General features: G+C 38.8%; 2 protein-coding genes across 2 annotated transcripts; one reads left to right on the forward strand and one right to left on the reverse strand.

The window, feature by feature from the left end:
- Positions 1 to 26: 26 nt before the first annotated feature.
- Positions 27 to 5,028, reverse strand: lsg1 (large 60S subunit nuclear export GTPase 1). Its single transcript, XM_079483457.1, has 14 exons — positions 4,596 to 5,028; positions 4,345 to 4,471; positions 4,104 to 4,224; positions 3,846 to 3,932; positions 3,685 to 3,771; positions 3,513 to 3,573; positions 3,249 to 3,425; positions 2,702 to 3,043; positions 2,026 to 2,127; positions 1,752 to 1,895; positions 1,517 to 1,640; positions 1,358 to 1,437; positions 1,107 to 1,274; positions 27 to 1,019 (listed from the first exon to the last, which is right to left on the reverse strand). The coding sequence occupies exons 1-14, from the start codon at positions 4,695 to 4,697 to the stop codon at positions 840 to 842; spliced, it is 1,902 nt and encodes a 633-aa protein (XP_079339583.1). The 5' UTR covers positions 4,698 to 5,028; the 3' UTR covers positions 27 to 839.
- An 814-nt stretch (positions 5,029 to 5,842) lies between these two features.
- fam43a (family with sequence similarity 43 member A) lies at positions 5,843 to 7,796 on the forward strand. The gene has a single exon (XM_079483972.1). It carries the CDS (start codon positions 6,024 to 6,026, stop codon positions 7,056 to 7,058), a length of 1,035 nt encoding a protein of 344 aa, XP_079340098.1. The 5' UTR covers positions 5,843 to 6,023; the 3' UTR covers positions 7,059 to 7,796.
- Positions 7,797 to 20,861: the final 13,065 nt, after the last annotated feature.

A 20,861-nucleotide genomic window follows, 5' to 3' on the forward strand; every position in this document is an offset into this window, starting at 1 on the left:
TAAATATTAATTACGTATAGTGACGCAAAACCAATAGATTGGCTGGAAGACAGACGTTATGTTAATAACGGTATCCGAATAAAAGCGTTTTTCTTTTTTTACATCTAATTGGAAGTGAATTTAATATACAGACTAAAAAATGATTAAAATTGTGTTCATTTCAAATTGAAATATTCTGAAATGTAGGCATTTTTATTAGACTCTTATTCAAAGATGTGCAATACACTTAAAGGGATACTCCACCCGAAAGTGTAATGATGTCATAATAATCTTTATACATTTCTTTGTTTGGTTGAACACAATTTCTGTGGCATCATTGACTTCCATAGTAGGAAAAATAATCTTATAATTTCGTTCTGTTGAACACAGAATGAGATATTTTGAAGAATTTGGGAAATCTTTGACTGCTATTTTATTTTTACGTACTATGGTAGTCAATGATGTCCGGGAAACTTCAGTTGTTAACATTCTTTCAAATATCTTTCTTTGTGTTCAGCAGAATAAAGACATTTATTCCCTGCAGGAAATTAAAAAAACTTATTTCAAAAAACTCTTTATAAATATAAAAAGTCTGCACACAGTCAGTCCAATATCATGTTAATAGACTGTCAGCTTTGTCAGATGATTAAACAAAAGAAAATGTTAAGAATAAATGTACTTTTAATGACATTACCAGGACAGCTTCATTTATTAGCGTTGGAATGCTTTGACAAAACCTGGCACAGTGATCTTTTCACACCATACTGTACAATGGTGAAATATTACTGTGATAAAGTTTCTACTTTAGATTAAGAGGAATTCATTTTTCCACCAAAAATGCACACCGGTTAGAAAAGAGATCAAGCATCCAGATGTTTGGTGAGTCTTCTAATTTTCTCCTTCTTGTTCCGGTTCCCATGTTTTTTCCAGGGCTTCCCAGCTTGCTGTTCTAAGCCTTCTTTTCCAGCCGCAACAGGGCCACTTCCAGGCTTATAACCCATCACCATCTGTACGCCCTTTGTCAATGCTCGCACATTTTCCTATGAGGGATTACAGAGTTAAGCGAGACTGTGGCATTCAAATCAAATTATTTGTGATATAACCTACGTAAATTAGCTGAATCTCACTTGATGGAAGAAATTTTTATCCACTGGGTTTTCGATGCGTTTGATTTTGGATGGTTTGTCGACACCGCTGGAGTCTTTTCTTCCCGTCTGCCTGGTAAACCTTGCGTGCTGAGGTTGGAAGTCCTTGGAGTTAATGTGGGGTGGAGGATGGCAATACAAGAGTTTGCCCTGCAAATCGTAAGGTCATTACTAGAGTAATATCTCATATTCACTGTAAATTCTCACCCGCACTGACAAATAACGATACTTACATTGACATAGTCCTTTAAAACATAACGGGCTGATCTTGATTGGTCTGGCTGGCCGTGGGCTGTCATAAAGCCTCTCATATCTGCACAAACATAAGGAGGCATTGTTTGAAATCAAATTCTGAATAGTCATGTGATGAAGTCTGACAGTAAACCACTCACATCCATATGCCATCAACAGCTCCTCATAGGTAGGTGGTCTATCAGGGTCCTCATCCTCCCTTGGTCTGATTATGTTAATGCCATAGGTCCCATCCAGCACAGCTCGAGGGATAGTCTGACATACGTATTTTGGTTAAGGGCATCACTTTTAAATTTAAATCTTAATATTTGGTTACAACAATCGATGAAACCAGAAGAACGCAATAGCATGAAAAAGGCTAGTTAGAAAGGTTATTAAAGAGATTGCTGGAACGTGATCTCGTATTTGATCAATGGGCAGAATCCCGCTGCAGAGCATCTCAGCTTTGGTGGACACGAAGGAGGGCATGACGAGTCCAGGACAATCACAAAGACAGAGACCAGGATCGACAAACAGAGTCTGTAACACACGCACCATAGGAGTCAAGATGATGCAAAGACGTTTTATCATACAATACAAGCACAAACATTCTCGCTGTGGTACTTATAACACAAGACAGATGAGGAAACAAAACTCATAAATTTCTCACCTGAAAATGTTTTGTGTGTCCAGGTGTAGCTGAAACCGAGACTTTCTTGTTCCTAAGGATGGTGTTGATGGTGGAGCTTTTGCCAACATTAGGATACCCCACCTTAAAAAGATATGCCAGACTTAGGCAATGGTCACATTTCATTTTTTTTTATAAGAAAAAGTTGCAATGGCGATTCTTTTGGTAAAAAAAGCTTTCAGCGTTGTGGTTACAAATACCAGCCGACAATGTTCAGAGGCAGCATTTGTGCATGAAGGCAACTAAGAGAAACAGATTCAGACAAGGTTCATAGACAGCGTAACAGAATTCAATTTGAATTGTAACATAACAATTTTACTTTTTCAAGCTTGATCCTGCTCAACAAATCACCTTCCACACGTTGTTATGGAAACGACAAGTCTTGCTATTTGCTTGTCATTGAATAGCTGTGAAAAAAAGGGCTTGTGATAAGTTTTTTCTGAAAAGTTTTTTCAACTTCAAAAGACGCTCTGAGCTGCAGAAAAAGGCACCAACGTTGGCAAGTGCTCAGGGCTTTTTTGAAAACACGCTTTTCTCCATAGGAGTTATCATGTACAACAGACGCTAGCAGCTTCAAAATAAGAATTCAAATGTGAACATTGCTTTGGTCAAGCTGATGGATGACAGCACAAACATTTCAAACATTTGTATCACTCACCAATCCTACTGTGATTTGTCCATCTTTGAATGTGGACCCATTATGTGTTGATTTAAAAATTTCCAGAAGCTCATTCATGCGTAACAACCGGCTTGAGTTGTAGAATGAGGATGCAGCTGTGGAGTTTGTGTGCTCATCCGTGTCATCTTCAGATTCCTCAGAGCAAGTATGCCAGTCCGTCTCATCAACACAGCCCTGGACTCCTTCACTTTCCTCCTCATCTTCACTCTCTCCTGTTGTCTCTCGTTCAGTGCTGTTCTCCATGTGAAGATCTGTGATATCTTCTGAAGCTCCTTCCTGTTCCGCATCACTCTGATCCTCTGGGTCCAGCGGCTCTCCTCCCTGATGGAGAAATCAGAAACTTAAAGGTGCTAGATATGAAAAGAGCTTCAATACTGCTCCGGATTCACCAAACTTAAAAGTTAAGACTAGGCTGATAAAATTAATGTATTGGAAAACAAGTGTCTCCAAATGCATAAAAGTAAACGTAATGTTCGTGTCTTACTAGAGTGTGGTGACACCTCTATAAACCAACTCCATGCCTTACCTTCTCTTCCGCCTCGAGTCGCTCAGCTTCGGCCAGAGCAGACCAGAACACAGCTCTGATGCCTTCTTTCTGGAAGTATCGGGCCCAATGTCGCCGCTGTTCTCTAGTAAGCAGGTCGGCTTTGTTCAGAAGAAGCATGTTTACTTTTTGAGCAGAGACCTCTTTTACATATTTTTCCTGTAAGAGACAAGAAAAGAAATTGGTAAAGGAATAAGAAGAGAAACCATAGGATGAAATTAAAACATTTTAAGATGGATTACTTACGAGATCTGGGCAGCGAAAGAGCAGTGGGTTTCTGGCGTCAACTATTTGAACCACAACATCACTGGGGAAAAACAAAATCTCAGTCAGTATTCACCACCATCTTAATGGTAAATCACACATTACATTATACTAGAAGAAGAACAGCCATTACAGGAAAGGAGGAAACATTTACCTCCTCTCAATAACTCTCCATAGTTGCCTCCAGAAATCCAGATTCTTCTCAAAAGGGGTAAGAATGAACTTCTGTTCTTCTTCCAACCTAAAACAGAGAGTGTTTACTACGGATAATACACTGAAAGTCGCTTTAGTATCATAAATGTATTCAACATTTACTTTGCCAATTCTCTTCTCCATATGAGAAAACTCTCCCTCTCGACTTGCTGTAGAACTTCAGGACTTGTGTTCTCATCCCAAGGAGGCCTAAATAGAGAGAACACATGCACATATAACTCTCCTGTCCATATTTTTAATTGTTGTAATTTAACTTTTTATTGTTCAACAATTTGAATGGAGTACATCAAGTGCATCATTTTTACAATCATAAAAGGCAAAATCATAATGTTTAGACAAAACTGTTAAATGACACCATACCTTCTAGGGATTCGTATAAGTTCTTTGTTTTCTTCATGTAATTTCTTCAGACGCCTAGACTCCTCACTGGTTAGCAAACCGGCCCTTGCTGCAGCCGGGACAAATTTAACGTTCAGCTTCTCTGCAAAACAATGTCACAAAGTATTATTACAGTTCCTTTCTGTTCCCAGCCATGATCTAACAAAAGTCCATAGAAATACATTTAGGCTTACTCAGAAGGATGCTCATGACGTCAACCTACCTGCAATAAATTCAGTTCCAGCGAGTTCTGCAGTGGCCAAAAAGTCATCCAGAGAGCTTTGCTCTGTCACGGACTGCAGGTTGAGCCGACCCCAGTCATAACCATCATTCAGTTCACTGGTGTGGAGCTGAAACACACAAGACAAGTGATATTCTTTAGAGATATATAGATCATCAGCTACATTTTGCATTCATTCAAATTATTCGGATTATGTGAGTTTATCTAAAGTCATTCGTTGAACAGTTTCATACCCATGTGTCATTTCTTCTGTATCCGCGGCCTGCGTTCAGTCTCTCCTTTATCAAAGCTCTCCCCAACCCGGATCCCTCTCCACGGGTCTTCTTCTTCCCCATGTCAGATCTTCTTAATACAATAAACAGCTATTTAAATGCGTCAGTGAGGTGTTGAACGAGACACGAGTGATCTGCACTTCACACATGTGACATGTTTGTTATGGCAGAGGAAGGAAGTCGAGTGGAATAATCCATTAAAGAGAACTTCATTTTTGAAGAGAATATTGTTTAGTGTCTCGTTTCGAAATGTCGTTGTCGACGAGTCGAGGCTTTAGTGCAACTACGTAGGATTTTTAAACGTAGATGGATACGATAGATAACGCAGCACAAAACATTAATCGTACTTGGTTTATTCCGAAGTGTCTCGCTAAAAGATGTCCGCCGAAAGGCTGAACTTCGAACTAGTTCCGGATGAGAGAAACTGCGTTTTAATATTTGTATTATTCGAGCACGGCTAATGCATACGCATTTCAAAACGAAACAAAAATACAAGCAAAATATTTACGGAGTAAACAAGTAAAAATTTCTATTTTTTATTATCGTACAGTTTTGGTACAGAAATGCACCTATTGGGGGTCTTCAGAAATCGTTTAAATGACTTCGTGGACACGTGGCTGTTGTGCTAAGCAACATCATTTTAAAACAATTATTTTTTACAGTATTCTTCCATCACTGAAGCTTTCTTTTAATGCACGTGTGCCATTCTCCCAGTAGAGGGCAGCACATAACAAGTTGCACCTTTCCGCGCAAACCTGGCCAACCGTAGACATCTATGACCGATCACACCCGTCAACACTCCCGTTTTTCACGGAGTCCCATCTCCAAACACCCCCGTTTGGTTATTTCTCCCGTATTTCAGCTATTTCTCATTTGAAACTACAGGACCGACCGGAACGCGTTTACTCTGTGGCTTGACTGAGGCATTTGCCCTCACGGGCCGGCGCCCTTTGGTAGGCGAAATAGAAGTCAAAAGCAAAGGTCTGCTTTATTGTCAATTATGTTATGTTACATGTATAATATATGTGTGTAGTTTTGGTGTCTAAACATAAAACATATAAATATAGAACATATCAGACTGACAAAGAAAAAGCATATTACAAACATGTACTGTCTTGGTACTTTCGTCACAATTTTGGCCCCTCTGACTGTCTGAGTTGGTTCGGTCCGGTATATAAGACGCTGCTTCAAGCTTGGACTGTACAGTATGTTATTTTGTGATGTCTTATTGCCAATAGCGATACTCCTCCGCTCATAGGTTTACAAAGTGCTCTGAAACTTTTAAAATGTCTTAAGCCAAGCCAATAGATGACTTCAGACTGTTTCGAAGCCGGATTTAGATGTAATAGGACGTACTAGCGTAGATTTAACGTCCTCAACGCGACAAGCATGTTGCCTTGGAAGAAGAACAAGTTCGAGCTGATCGAGGAAGACAAGCAGCAGTCCAAGCAGAAGGGCTATGCCGTGAGCCTCAACTACTCTGCGCTCACCTCCTTCGCCAAATCGTGCCCGGAGAGCGCGCTCAACAGGGTCGGGAGCATGTTTAAATCTAAGAGGAAAAAGGTCAAAATCACCAGCGAGGACCCCACGTACACGGTGTTGTACTTGGGAAACGCCACAACCATCCAGTCCAAGGGTGACGGATGCACGGACGTGGCCGTCAGCAAGATCTGGGGCAAGAGCGAGATGGGGAAAAACGGAACCAAAATGAGGCTGACCATCAGCTCGCAAGGCATCCGCATGGTGCATGTGGACGAAAAAGCCAAGAGACCCGGACATTTATATTTATTGCACAGGATCACCTACTGCGTCGCGGACCCGAGGCTTCCCAAAATCTTCGCCTGGGTCTACCGGCATGAGATGAAGCACAAGGCGGTGATGCTGCGGTGCCACGCCGTGCTGGTGTCCAAGCCGGAGAAGGCGAAGGCGATGGCGCTTCTGCTCTACCAAACCTCCGCGACAGCTCTGGCCGAGTTTAAAAGACTCAAACGAAGGGACGATGCCAGGCACCAGCAGCAGCAGTTGATAGGGGAGCAAACCATCCCTCTTGTCCCCCTGAGGAAGCTGCTGAACGGACAGTGTTACTACAAACCCCCGGTGGAGCGCAGCAGGAGCGCGCCCAAACTGGGCTCCATCACGGAGGACATGATCGGAGAGGAGGAAGAGGAGAGATCAATGCACTTTGAGTGCGAGGATATTTTAGACACCGACCGCGACTGTGGCAAACAAGAACTGAGTCAGATTATCAATGATTTAGGCTCCATGAGTATAGGGAATGATGTACAGACACTGCGGGCCGACCTAAGAGTGACGCGCCTGCTGTCTGGGGACAGCACGGGGAGCGATTCATCCATAGAGAGCAACCAGGAGACTGCGTCTGTTCCCAGTGGCGTCGTGGAGGGAAAGATGCAAGAAGTCGACTGACATTTCTTTCATCGAGCCACATGTGATGAACAAGACCTTTGGGGTCTGAACGTGCCACATCCCTTCGATTTAAAAGCGCAATATTTGGTTTACGGATTAAACGGATGTGTATCGAAATCTACAGAGCTGCCTATCTAGATATTATTTTGCAACAAAATGATGCACACGATGGCTGTTTAGAGATTAATGGACTCAGAAAAAGCCATAATGCTGTCTAGGTAAGCAACTCAATATAGGTTTGGAGACTTTGGACACTTGTAATCCCTTGTTAATTGGGGCCTGAAAGGACCAGAGCTGCGCAATAATAAATCACTGCTTAACCTCTCAATGGAATAAGATATTTTAGGAAATATCTTGTTTGCCTATGTTTTCCTTACGGAAATGCATTTTAAAAGAGAAACAACAATACTGAAATGTGTCTTTTGTTTGTGCTTTTTTTCTGGATGGATGGTATCTGAGAATGTAAACGTGATCAATGAGTTACAAAGCAACTTTCCTTTCAGAATGTTCTGTTTGTACTTTTTTACATTGCACTGGGGTGGAATTCGGTAATTATTATTTATGTGTATATTTGTTTTCCCATAAATGTTCTTACAAACATAAGTGTTTATCTTTGCTGTGCAAAAGAGAAAACAATGTACAGAGATGTATATATATATAAATATGTAAATATGTAAATGAAATGCATTATTTTTTTAAAGAATGTGGTTTGTTTCTGTGAACACCAATAAAAACGTGAAATTTATATCAAAGTCTGAAGTTGAATATAACCGAAAACCGAGCGGAACTGTAAATAAGCCAACTTTTCTTGCAAACAGGGCTTTGGATCTGTCCAAGCTGTTGAGTTTATAACATCAGCCCGTGTTTACACATTCATAAATAAAGCCTGCTCGCAGTAACAATCAGATTCATACAATTACCATTTTTCATGATTAAGTGTCCGATTAATTTAGTTAAATTTGTATTATGGTCCATATTCTGTCACCTTATTTTTTCTTGTCACGTAAAGTGGAGTTACTTGCAGTGAATGTGTGGATGTGATCATTTTTATACTGATGCAGATTTAATTATCAATAGTAGCAGCATTAGTGCCACAATTTCACAGCTCTATATTGCATGCACATGTAGAAGTTTCCTTCCTCAAGAGCTAGAATTAGAAAGAAGTTACAATTATGTAATATGACGGGGAAGAGAAGTTTTGTAACATGCATGGCACAACTGAGAGGCAGAATGTATCAATCATTAAGGTGTAATGTGCTGAACTCAATTCTAAACCAATTTACTGTTTATAGTTTAAGGGTAAAAAAATGATTAAGGATGCTATTTATACTATAATACAGAGATTACAAATTAAAATAATCTCAGATTTTAAGGCCTGGAAATTGAGAAGATATAAATAGTGTATGCTAGCAGAAAATATCCTTTCCTCAAAATCTTACTCTAAAAGTATACAGTTTAATAAAGTTACATTAACAAATATAAGACCTCAAACATCCCTGAACACACATATTGGAAACACATATAGGAGAAAACGTTTGAGAAAAGTAGAACAGTGTGTATATAGCCTACATACAGTATATACTGTATATACACGTGTGTGTGTGTGTGTGTGTGTGTATATATATACAGTACAGTATGTACTGTATATATATAAATGTATGTGTGTGTATATATACATACAACTACTCTACATTTTCTCTTGTTGATACAAAATTGAGCTGAGGAGGAATTGGGTTCGGATCACCTAAACTAGGTAGGCAGACAGACAGGTCTATGTTTTATTAATGTGAAATCCATCTTTGTCTGTGGCACTCTATTAGAAAAGACTAATTGCTTTAGTGGGTCATGCATGAAGTTGAAAGAAACCTATGTATCACAACACTGATGAAATAAATATATTATGTGAAAAGCCTCTATGATTTGTGGTGATTCTGTAGCTTTTCCACTGAGATGGGTTTGGCACAGTATAGAAATACGCTCTTAAATAATGCAAGCTGTTGTTTAAAGCCATGCAGTCTCACAGGTTAGTCTCCTGTTACACCTGTCTTAGAAAAGAACACTCACCCACAATCTCTCTCTCTCTCTCTCTCTCTCTCTCTCTCTCTCTCTCTCTCTCTATCTCTCTCTCTCTCTTTTACATACATACACAGGATTCCCTAATGTTTGCGTCACGTTTAGAGCATTATTTGTACACAAAAGTGATAAAAGTGTGATGTCATCACAAATTACCAATGTGACAATTGTATGGCATTTCCTGTGGATTACAAGAACAATACATTGATTTTAAGAATATGCTGAGCAAGATAGTGAACAGACAAATATCAGTTTTAAATCAAGGTTTTTTATTAAAATCTTCTTTCAGGTTGACAACAACAAGCACAATTTCATAAGATTACAGATATTCCATTCACAATCTTGCCCCATTTATCGCTAACTGCTGCGAACTCCAAACATTACTGTCATACTGGGAGTGCAAACACTGTAATATGGCAAATTATTTCATTTATGCGGCATTTTCTTCTCAATTATTTGGCAAAACAGTGTTTTTTTCTTGGAAAAACCTTTTATTTATATGGTAAAATATGGAATAAAATGGCAATCTTAAACGTGAAATCAACAGTGCTAATGTCCTTTTACTATAATAGCAAAAAAATTTATACCGTATTTATTACGGTAAGTTCTGGAAACCACAGCTGCCAGTTCTTTACCGTAAAAACTGCGGTTTATTTTTTACAGTGTTGGTTATGATGATTATCTTGATGTGGGTGTTTCTAAAATATGTGCATGCATTCCGAGCTTGTCTTTACATCCTCCTTTTCACAAGTTTGTGGCATCGTCACAGAGAGGTCATAAAATATCAACACAGAGGGGCCAGAAGAGAGTGTCTCTTTAACTGTTTTCCACACAAGCAGCTACCCCCAAGAGCAATACATATCGGTACTGCTATTTTAATCCATTCACTTACAGACAGGAAATGGAATAACAACAGGGAAACAGGAAGAATCACTCCAAGTCCAGTCTGCACGCTCAGATTGGGAGATTTCATGGAAATGTTCGCCACCAAGGACTATTATTTCAGTTTTATTTGTACTTTGATCACATCCTTGCAGCCACCCCGTTGTACACACCATTTTTTAACTCTGTATGTGTATGAAAATTATGTAAAATTTATTTTACTTGTAAGCACTTATAAGGTTCTGCAAATTCATAAAATAGACGCCACACAGTCACGGTTTATTTTATTCTTCTGAATGTTAAGATTTTAGCACAGCGTATTTACTTAGAACGCACACACATACAAGTTAAAGTCAGCATTGTGATGTATATGCTTTTGAAATTAAAGAATCGTTGGAAGATGGCTGTTGCTAACAATATGGTGGCAGATTTCAATACGAGTTCAAATTTAATCGAGGAGGGTTATTTCCTATACCGAATTCACCCTTCCATGAAGAAAGCTCCGCCCTCGGGCCATTCCTCTTGACAGGAAGTCATGAGGTCATTTCGAGGGGGTAGGAGGTTAACGTTTGAAGATTATGAGGGCACATTAATTAAATAATAATAATGAAGCGCACAGATGAGTCACTTTTTTTAAATGCCCTATAATATTCAAAGAAAATAAGATTTTTCAATTCTGATTTCATACCGTCTTTAAGTATCACAAAACCAAGACAATACCTACACTTTGCCAAAAGATTACAACAAAATGTAGATTGCACCGAGTGAAAGTGTCATTGTTAGTTTCTAAATATTGACTGAATTGTTCGACCCGTCCACTACTAAAATTAACATAAATCACAGGTTAATGGGTTGAGTTTCATATCTTTGATGTGCTGTTTGTAGGAGTGCTTTTACCCATTAAAGGCAGGTGGAAGGCTGCTGTGATAGAAGTGGATGATGGAAATCTCTCCAAGACTTTCAAAGACTTTAGGGGTTTTCCACTGGATGGCCACCCCTCCAGTCTCAGCACCATGCGGAGATGTGGATCTCTACGGTCTGATCATATTCAAAGCACTTCAAAGTGAACCGACTCCCATCGAAGACTTAAAGCCTCATTAGCAGCTGGGGTGTCTACTTTACGTACAACCTTCATAGGGTTTTCACTACACTTAAATGAAGAAGTTACAGCAGCAGAAGCCGAGGACTGTTATGCATGAATGTTAACATGTCTTTTGTCATCCGTGAGAAGTTTATGATGGAGAAGAGGAATGGAAAAATGTAGACAGTAGGCCAAAACACATTAATAAAGGGTTTAGCTTCTTTTGCTGTTTTAGCTCTACATCTTAAGATTCAGGCTATAGAAGGATATTATTTAAATTATAATTTAAATAATACTCAAATTTTCAGTTTTGCAAAGAATGCAAAAAAATGTAATGAAGTAAAACACACAGGAAACATGCTGTACTCGTTTCCACCATTCACAATGTTTTTCTGTGGGTGGGACTCTATCAACGGGGGTTTAGGAAAATATGAAAAGATGATTTCATTTATACATTTTTATTTCAAGTTTGTGTACGTATCACTTGAATACCGTCAGTATTCAGATGTGTTTCTGGACATGGAAGAAAGCAACGAACTACAACCTTAAAAGATGCATTGTTCAAAAAGGTTTCAGTTGCTGTTGATTTAACGAGACAGAGAGGAAGACTGTTTCAATGCGAATCGCCATCACTTTCTTCCTGTTTCCTTTTTATTCAGATTTCCTGTGAACTTTGAAGATGTACAATTACGTTTAAAATCTTTATAACAAACCGACAAATACACATGCACAAACCAACATGGACATTCTTTTGTGTATCAGTAGGTGTTTCCATAACGAAAAAGCACACGACTAAATAATTGCCATGTGAAAATAAGGACGCCACCAGACCTCTGAAATACGACAAACAAACTAATTTATTCTGAATGACAGTCATGATCTTCTGTTTTGCTGGACTGCCCCAAACTAGTATGCAACCGGTTCTTCCTCTATAATAGTCGAGTGCCATTGAGCTGCATGCTTTAAAGTGCAGCAATATCAACGCTATGTGGAATTTCTGGTAGGACTTGTGATGACACCGGAGCTGTTTGCTAAATGCTCAATTGGCACAACAACAGTGTAATATTTGTTTATGTACAGTATAGCAAGCATTTAGCTGGAATTTGGATTCAGAAATATACATTGGCAAACCCAGACTTTGTACCGCATGTTATCTATGCATGTCATGGTTTAAAATGAGATATGCTTATGAGATATGATAGCGATACAACAACCCCATTGTCACATACAGTATGCAGACACATTCAAACCAGTTTGGATAGTTCACTTTATGCATCTCTTTTTCCATACAGCCATGCACTTCTCTTTAGAAAAACATTTTAAGTGGAAATAGTCAGAAAACAAATGCCGCTTCTGCAGAAAGCCCTGATACACAAATTGTAGCCGTTATGATTCACAGTGTATGGTTTTGGAGAACTTGACTGGCCTGCGGTCAAAAACCAGACTAATGGATTGATGGGTTTAAATTGAAATGGTCACCGTGCACATACGAATGCACTCTTGAGGTTTCCAAATACCTCTGGACATACACTTTGGCATTTGCATTTTTCATCCGGCACAGAGAGAGAGATTCACGAGCAGGTCAAACTGAATGTTCGCACCTGCAGCCCGGAGCACAGGAGGATCCTGCATCATACTTGTGCTTCACAATTCCTTGAAGCACAAGCTGCTAGTACAAACACACATTTCATAACAGGCCTAAAGAATGCAGACTGTACACCGTGTTCTATTCAAATCTATTTCTGAATGCTTGGGGAGAATTGTTGTGTGGATTCTGAGCTCATCAGAAACATAATGGTTTTGTGGTCGGCGTGATTCTTCTGATCATCACACTGCAATGTTACTTCATACTTCACACACTGGTTGATGTTTTCTAGATGCATACTGGGCATTTGATCCGGCAGATCCATACAAGATAAGATGAGCAAACCGTGAGAACCAAAGATAAAACCTACATGACCCCATTTATTTCCCAAATTAGTGGAAAGTTATCTTGTGGCTGTTTCCCCTAATGCAATCCTCTAATGATGGGAAAGAATCAAACAGAACCATGCCCATGAAGAACCTGACTCTGCAAGATTAACACAGAAACTTTCCACAAAACTCTGATGCCCATCATTCTTGAAGATTGTCCACCGCTTGAAGATTGTTTTAATGCACTATAAATGGTTTTGATTACATCTTGGCCAATTGTGTTCAGATGCATGCATACATGAGATCAAATGAAGATCAAATGGAGAGCACAATTTCTCCTGGGAAGCCTTCAAGTTATTTTACATAAAATGTCCCGAATGTGTTTACGTTTGTGTTTATCTTAAAAAATGAGTGAGATTACAGATTTGGCAACATATTAAAGTCTGTAATTAAAAGTCAGGGATATCAATACAAATTGTAACAATTCTCATAAAAAAGGATATTTTGGGAAAAGTCTCAGTGGTTTTGTGTTCATACAAAGGAAGTCAATGGAGGCCAATGGTGTTTGGATTCCAGCGTTTTTCAAAATATCTTCTTTTGTGTTCTGCAGCAGAAAGTTATGCAGGTTTGGAATGACTTGAGGATGAGTAAAGGTTGACAGAGGTGCACAAACTGACAAATCCATTTAAAAAAGGATTTAGGCAAGATATGGGCTTCAATGGTTAATGATATAAAAATACTACAAACAATATATTGACTTATAAACACATTGTTTATAATGTCTATTCAATGCTTTATTCATCAGCACCAGTGACTTAGACTACGGTATTGATCATATATAGCTACAGTCTTTCCTAATTTAATAGAGACAGAATGAACAACCCCTAAAGTTTGTATTTGACTGCCTACATGGAAAGATATATTCTGACATTTATTATCAGGCTGTTTTAGCCCACTTGTTTGAACCAGGACACAAAAACAGCCTCCACTTCCCCTGCACACTCTCAATGCAAACGTGCTAAAACTAAACACACGTTCAGCAAACAAGAGAACAGGGCTTAAAATAGTATAGTGCTACAAGGAAAAATGTTTTGGGAGAATAGATGGCCTTGGTCTCTCTCGAGGAAGGGAGGGGAAATGTCGAGTTGTTCCCCACACGATGACAAGAACTCATTAGCATCCACGCTTTGTTGCTTTGGTTAGTTTCTGGCTGAATGCACAAACTGCTGAAATACTGTACAGCTAAAGCGCAGAGGGAAGAAAGGGAGAAATAAAAGAGGAAAACTCAAAGCCGGGAAGAGTCGAAAGTAGGCTGGAAGCTTGGGGAGAGGGAGCGATGAAAAACAGGAAGGACAGAACAACCACAGGAAATGAAGGAGATAAACAGGTGTGGTAACAGACAGCACAGGCGCCATGCGACTCGAAGTGGATTCAATTATATCAGACACATGCTGCAAACTTTCTACATTCCTTGTCTCGTGTCCCATATGCGTTCTGGAACACTCCTTAAAGGTTCAATGTGCAATATTTTGGAGGATCTGTTGACAGAAATGCAATATAATATTCATTACTATGTCTTCAGAGGTGTATAGAAACCTTACATCATGAAGCACATTTCGTAAGAACGTTATCTCCTAGATGTTGTCATCTTTTCACTTCTTTGTCCTGTGTCAGCAACCATATTTTTTCCAAAAGGAGGGGTGGAGTGAGCCGTTGGTTGTAAACACTGTAAACAATAAAACTGAGTAAACTTGACCTTTTTTGTTAATTTGTTTCATTTTCCCACTAGACATCTAATGTTTACAGCACGCACCCATAAATACTATATTGCAAACTAAACTGTAGTTCTAAGTATATCAAACGTTATTTATCTTTGCCCCCTTTCTTATTTAATACAAAATACAAAAAAACGATTTACTTGAAAATTTAGATTACAACCCCACCAAGTCATTTTTCTCAGTGTCGGAAAGAAACAGTTTGAGCAAATGAAAATCATCCTTTATGTCTTCTCACATTAAATGTGTTTTCTGCCCTGCAGCGGTGCCACAGGAAACAGAATATTTTTACTCAACGTCTAAAATGACACCAACACGTGGCAGCAGTTATTCGTTACAAGCTGTAATCTTTCAGCAACCTTTCACATATATATCTTTTTTGCTTCAGCCCCTGGTGAACTAGCACTCTGAAAGACTCAGGCCACTGAACAGAGTGTAAACAGGAAGTGGATCTGGGGGTTTGAGGGCTCTGGGGAGGACCTGAGGGTGAGCTGAGATCATGACCACCAGCAGCGGAGGGGAAGTCGGTCGACAGCAAGCAGCTAGTCAAAAAACAGCATTACTTCAGCTGATGGATGTCTTTGAATCTGAGGAATGCCAGGAAAAAATGCCTTTGAAAGTTAATGGACCACTGAAACATGGGATTTTCTGTGCTTTTCCTTTGACAGGGAGATGAGCATTAAAAAAGAATTAAAGAAAGACCCTGTTGGGTTAGATTGGACAGTTTATTAGTAGAAGGGTTCGGTGGTCTTTTGGGAGAAAGTCAAGCAGAGTCTTAAATTCACAATGTGGTCGGTAAAGTTTTCAGAAGTTGTTTTCTAAAGCGTGTCGATATTTTTAAGCTGTTTGCTTTGTAATTGCGAGGGTGTCCTGGGTGGTTGCTGGGGTGTCACTATCAGAGCGCACAGCGCACTGCGGTACAGTTAAAGGAACAAAAGCATTTCACACATTGTGCATGCTGACTAGTTTCCTCATTTACTATTCACTACATAGTGAATGTCACAAAAGAGCAAAAAGGAGTCAATTGAAAGCAGCATGTGACCAAATTTGCAAACTTTGTATAGGGTTACACGTTTTGTGTCCTGAAAATCTGATCTGAACAGAGGTTGATGCCATTAAGATTTTCAACATTTTTTCAACATTTCATATGTGATTTCCAAAACATATTCCTACAGTGCATACTGTAAATTTTGCTTGCATCGGGTATGTTTTTTTCATTAGATTTAATTATATTTTTATAAAGGTCAGAAGTTATGATGCTTCTTTTTCTCTTCCACAAGCTTTACAATTTGCGACACCATTAATAGCCACAAAAAAAGGTGCCAAAAAAGTCACCATAAAACAATAATGACTTTATTCTATTTTTATCCTCCTAAAGTATCCAAAATATTTTCTCCATACTCAGAAAACAAGTTACACAGGGCTTGAGAATGCATTGTACATATTTAATTGGAATGACTCACTTCTAATGCTTTTACTCCTTCACAATCATGTAGTGATAGTGTTAGTTCAGATGTATATGTCACGCCCATCGGAAGTCACACCCTTTATTGTCGCAAATAAACTACATTTTACCAGCGTGACAGGTTTAAGACAGAGGGAATCTAGAAAGATAATGCTAAGAACAAGAGTCACCCATGCGAGAACTAGAAAATTTCACAACTTACGAACCTGTCTCTGCTTTCGTGGTTACTATGGGTTTCACACCCTTTTCCCAAAAGTGCTGCCTACCCGAGTCACAAGAATACAAGTCTTTAACTTTACAATGCTATAGGCACCGATCGGACATTATTTAACACATATCTCTCCGACCTGCTTATAATTATTTAAGCCAGTTTTACTAAATGAATGACATGCTTTTGATGTTAAAGTTAATACCACAAGACAAGACCTGATTGTATTTTAAGATCTATCAACAAAGCATTATTAAACTGATTTTTTAAAAGGAGTAGATTGGCATTCATTGACCTCATGGGAACACAGCTTTGTGGGGAATTACGGCTTATTTTCGTGGAACAAAAATACGCTTTTAACCTCAACTGTTGATTGCGTCCTGGTGCTAAACCACGATTTCTGTAGGAGAACTCGGAAGTTGAGTTATTGTTTCGCTGTGAATAAAATGGCATCATGGCCAAAGGAAACCGAAGTGGGAAATGCCCTTCGTCTGCCAACTTTTCAAACAATAAGACCTAACTGCATGTAACTCTGTTTTTTAAACAAACATACCCCATAAAACAGAATGATTACACGTGAGATCATTTTGCTTCTAGATTATAAAATTAAATTGGAAACTTTTGCTTAAGTCAGGATCTCATATATTTCTCTTGAGAAAAAATACCCAGTAATCTCATAAATGTCTCCATTAGGGTTGCAAAAGAGATCTGAACTTTTTTCGAGGGCCAAAAGAATTCAAGATAACAATATTATCGTGCTATCAGTCAAATTCATCTTTGATTTTGTTTATTTTGTGTGTGTCTTTTATTTGGCCAATGAATCACATTCAAATTACACATGTTTGGAGCCGGCAAAGAGTTGGCAACCAATGTGACCCTTAAGGCAAAATTTTGAATGGGTGCAAAGGTAAATGTCTGTATATTGTGATACCGCTAATCTCCGCAATACCACAAATTGAATTTAGATTAGTCAAGATTTTATTAAAAAATCAGGATTATTAAATCAATATGATTGAACAATTCAACATGAACTCAAGCATTTCTCCCTGAATCTACCAAATCCAGATTATTTTACCTACACAATCCACACTGATTTTACATCTCCATACCCTTAAACATTTTCTCATTTGTTTCTCTTTATTTCTTCCAAGCAATTTTAGAAGAAACATGTGAGACCAAGTTGACACCTAAATGAAAAGGAAAAAAACATCAATCATGAGCAATGACATTTTTCTCCGTCAGTAACCGCGCAGTCAGTAGTAAAATTTGATATGTATCTTAAAAAAAAGCACAGCGTTTAATTTCAGTAATGCAAAACTATCCTCACGGAGAAAGTCGATCTGTTTCAACCCAGTTACTCCTTAACATAATAAAATAACATTTCTGGATTTAGCCTGTAAATGTGGATGGTTGTTGCACGCTATACAGCATATAAAGGATAATGATGTCACGCCTAGTTATGCATGAGAGTTTGTGTTTCAGTGGAATGAGAAGCTCACTTTAAACTTCACGTAACTTTAGTTAAACCTCCAGAAACAGCTGCACAACGACAACAAATCCCTCACCACCTGTTACGTGTGATCAACTCGAATAATCCCATCATCAACTATTATGCATTCCACACAACACTGAGAAAAATATGCAAGATGTGCTGCATTTGTGGTTTCAAATCAAATAATGCAAACTGAATTTTCCTTTTGGGGGCCCACACAGTATACAGGCGATTGTTAAAGTAACATACACAGGTTATGTACAGTAGATTAGAGTTCGCAGGAAATCTAAGGGATCCTGGAGCAGATGAAGACCGGGATTATCTGGTAATGAGCTCTGTCAGAGTTCCTTAACGCTGAAAGCCAAGGCGCCTCGCTGAGACGCCATCTGCAACTTCTCTGCGGCGCATGCTTTTGTATCTTGGCTCAGTTTTCACATGTAGGAAAAAAAGAGGGCAGGACCTCTGCAGGCAACAAATTGTAAAATCGGCATCTAGTACAGCAAAAACCAGGCGGGTCAATAATAGCCGAGCTGAGTCAGCGAACATTGGAAGTAAATGCGCTTCATCTCGCAGCTTTTGTACATCACCGTTTTCTTCAGCATAGATGTTGCTAGCAAAACCAGCAAACGAGCAGTGTATTCCGTAAAGCCACCAAAAATGGGTCATTTTGACCTCCATTGAAAATCCTACAGCTATATTAAACACATCTTGAAAAATATTCTCAAAAATATAATTTCTTGCTCATTGAATCTTTGCAGACAAGGTTAATATTTCTTTTCAGAAACAGCCTGCCACCATTTAATCGCATCATACATTTTAGAATCGCTTTTATCCTCTTTTATTAGGATCTGAAGAGAAAAAAATACAATGTTCTTGGCCACCGCTAACCTTCACTAGAAGTGGAAAACAACTAAAACATTTCACATGCTGTCTTTCTGCCACAAATATGGTTTTCAGCTCCTCTGTGTTTGTGTAACAGGTTTCTCAAACCCTTTGAATAAACGAATAAAGGCACAATCATTGTGATATATTTACTGTAACCATGCAGATCTATTCTCCATGCTTACAAAACACACGCATGCCTGCAATATTACTTTCACTAGATTCTTTATTCACACAGAAGGATGTTAGAGCAATGAGATGATGATGGACTGACAAAGACAGGACTGACAAAGACAGAAAATTATGACAGTAATACTATGAAATATTTATGCAAAATACCTTAATAAATACCATGATACCAACTTATTACCATATTGATCCCCTGCTGATTTCGTAAGTTTGTCTGCTTACAAAGAAAGGAAGTGTCTATAATTTTAATGGTAGTTTTATTTTAACCGAATATCAGGAGAAAAATGCATATAAATATTATACATTGATTTGCATTTCAGTCAGTGAAATGAGTATTTGATCCCCTACCAACCAGAAAGAATTCTGGCTCCACAGATTGGTAATGTGCCAATATGGACCACAGCTTCATCCTATCACTTTGAGAAAATATTCCTAAATCAGCTTGTCATGTATATACAAGATGCCTGCCAACAAAATCTGTATCTTCCATTTCAACCTCTCTACCACCATGTACCACCATGGTTAAGACCAAATAGGTTTCAAAGGATGTCAAGGACAAAAGTGTAGACCTGCACAAACCTTCAATACCTACAGACAGAAGCTTGGTGAAAAGGAGACAACTGTGATTATTTGGAAAAAGAAGAAATACAAAATAACTATCAATTGCCCTTGGTCTGGAGCTCTCTGCAAGATTTACCCAACTGGGTTACGATGGTCATGAGAAAGGTTAAAGATCAGCCCAGAACTACGGAAGAAGCTTGTTAATGGTTTCAAGACAGTTGGGACCACAGCAAGCAAGCAACCATTGGTAACACGCTATGCCACAATAGATTGAAGTCCTGAAGCACCCGCAAGGTCCTCCTGCCCAAGAAGGCCTGCCTGGCTCGTCTGAAGTTTGACAATGAACATCAAAATGATTAAGAGAAGGCTTTAGAAAAAGTGCTGTGAAACCAAAATTGATTCGTTTTTGGAGGGAGAGCAATGCTGACTATGACCCCAAGAATGCCATCCCTACAGAAATGCACAGTGTTGGAAACATTATGGTTTAGGGCTTTTTCTCTGCTATGGGTACAGGATGACTTCACCGCATTGACGGGCCCATGTCCTGTAAAATCTTGGACGAGAACCTCCTTTCCTGAACTAAATCACTGAAGATGGGTCTTGGATGTGCCAAAGACATGCCAAAGATCCAAAACATATTGCCAAGACAACCAAAGAGTGTCAGTCTCTAGACCCTAGTCCTATAGAAAATCTGCGAAGGAGGCTAAAACTCCAATTTGCTAAGGGACAGCCTAGAAACCTCAAAGATTCACAGAGGAGTGGACTAAAATGTATCCTGACACATGTGCAAACCTGGTGATCAACTATAAGAAATGTCTTACCTCTGTGCTTGCCAACAAGGGTTTCTCCACAAAGTAATGTTTTGTAGGGGATCAAATACTTATATCACTGACTGAAATGCAAATCAATTTCTAACCTTTAGATAACCTTTTTCCCCCCCAGATGGTTTTATATTCGGTCGGTATCCGTTAAAATAAACCTACTTTAAATATTATAGACCCTTCATTTCTTTGTAAGCAGGCAAAATTACAAAATCTACAGGGGATCAAATAAATATTTCCCTCACTGTATGTATGTGTCAAAATATGTGTGGCATTCCACAGCACTTTAATGAAGTCAACAAGGAGTTATCTTGGGATGCCATAGTGTCTGACTTCAGAAATCATTGACAAATTTCATGGAATTTCAAGGTTACACAATTATGCAGAAAGCTGACTGTCACCATTTCAAAGGAATGACTTAAGAGAAGCTAAACAAATAGAAATCAAAATCGTTTAATTC

This window comes from Barbatula barbatula, assembly GCF_947034865.1.
Source record: "Barbatula barbatula genome assembly, chromosome: 20".
Classification (NCBI taxonomy): Eukaryota; Metazoa; Chordata; class Actinopteri; order Cypriniformes; family Nemacheilidae; genus Barbatula; species Barbatula barbatula.

Bases quoted from the DNA above. Each gene is read 5' to 3' on its own strand.
- lsg1 (XM_079483457.1), bottom strand. From the start codon at position 4,697: ATGGGGAAGAAGAAGACCCGTGGAGAGGGATCCGGGTTGGGGAGAGCT. The intron at 3,574-3,684 runs GTAAATGTTTCC...GTTTTTCCCCAG, and splicing joins TGGAGAGTTATTGAGAGGAG to TGATGTTGTGGTTCAAATAG. The intron at 3,426-3,512 runs GTAAGTAATCCA...TGTCTCTTACAG, and splicing joins TCTTTCGCTGCCCAGATCTC to GAAAAATATGTAAAAGAGGT.
- fam43a (XM_079483972.1), top strand. From the start codon at position 6,024: ATGTTGCCTTGGAAGAAGAACAAGTTCGAGCTGATCGAGGAAGACAAG.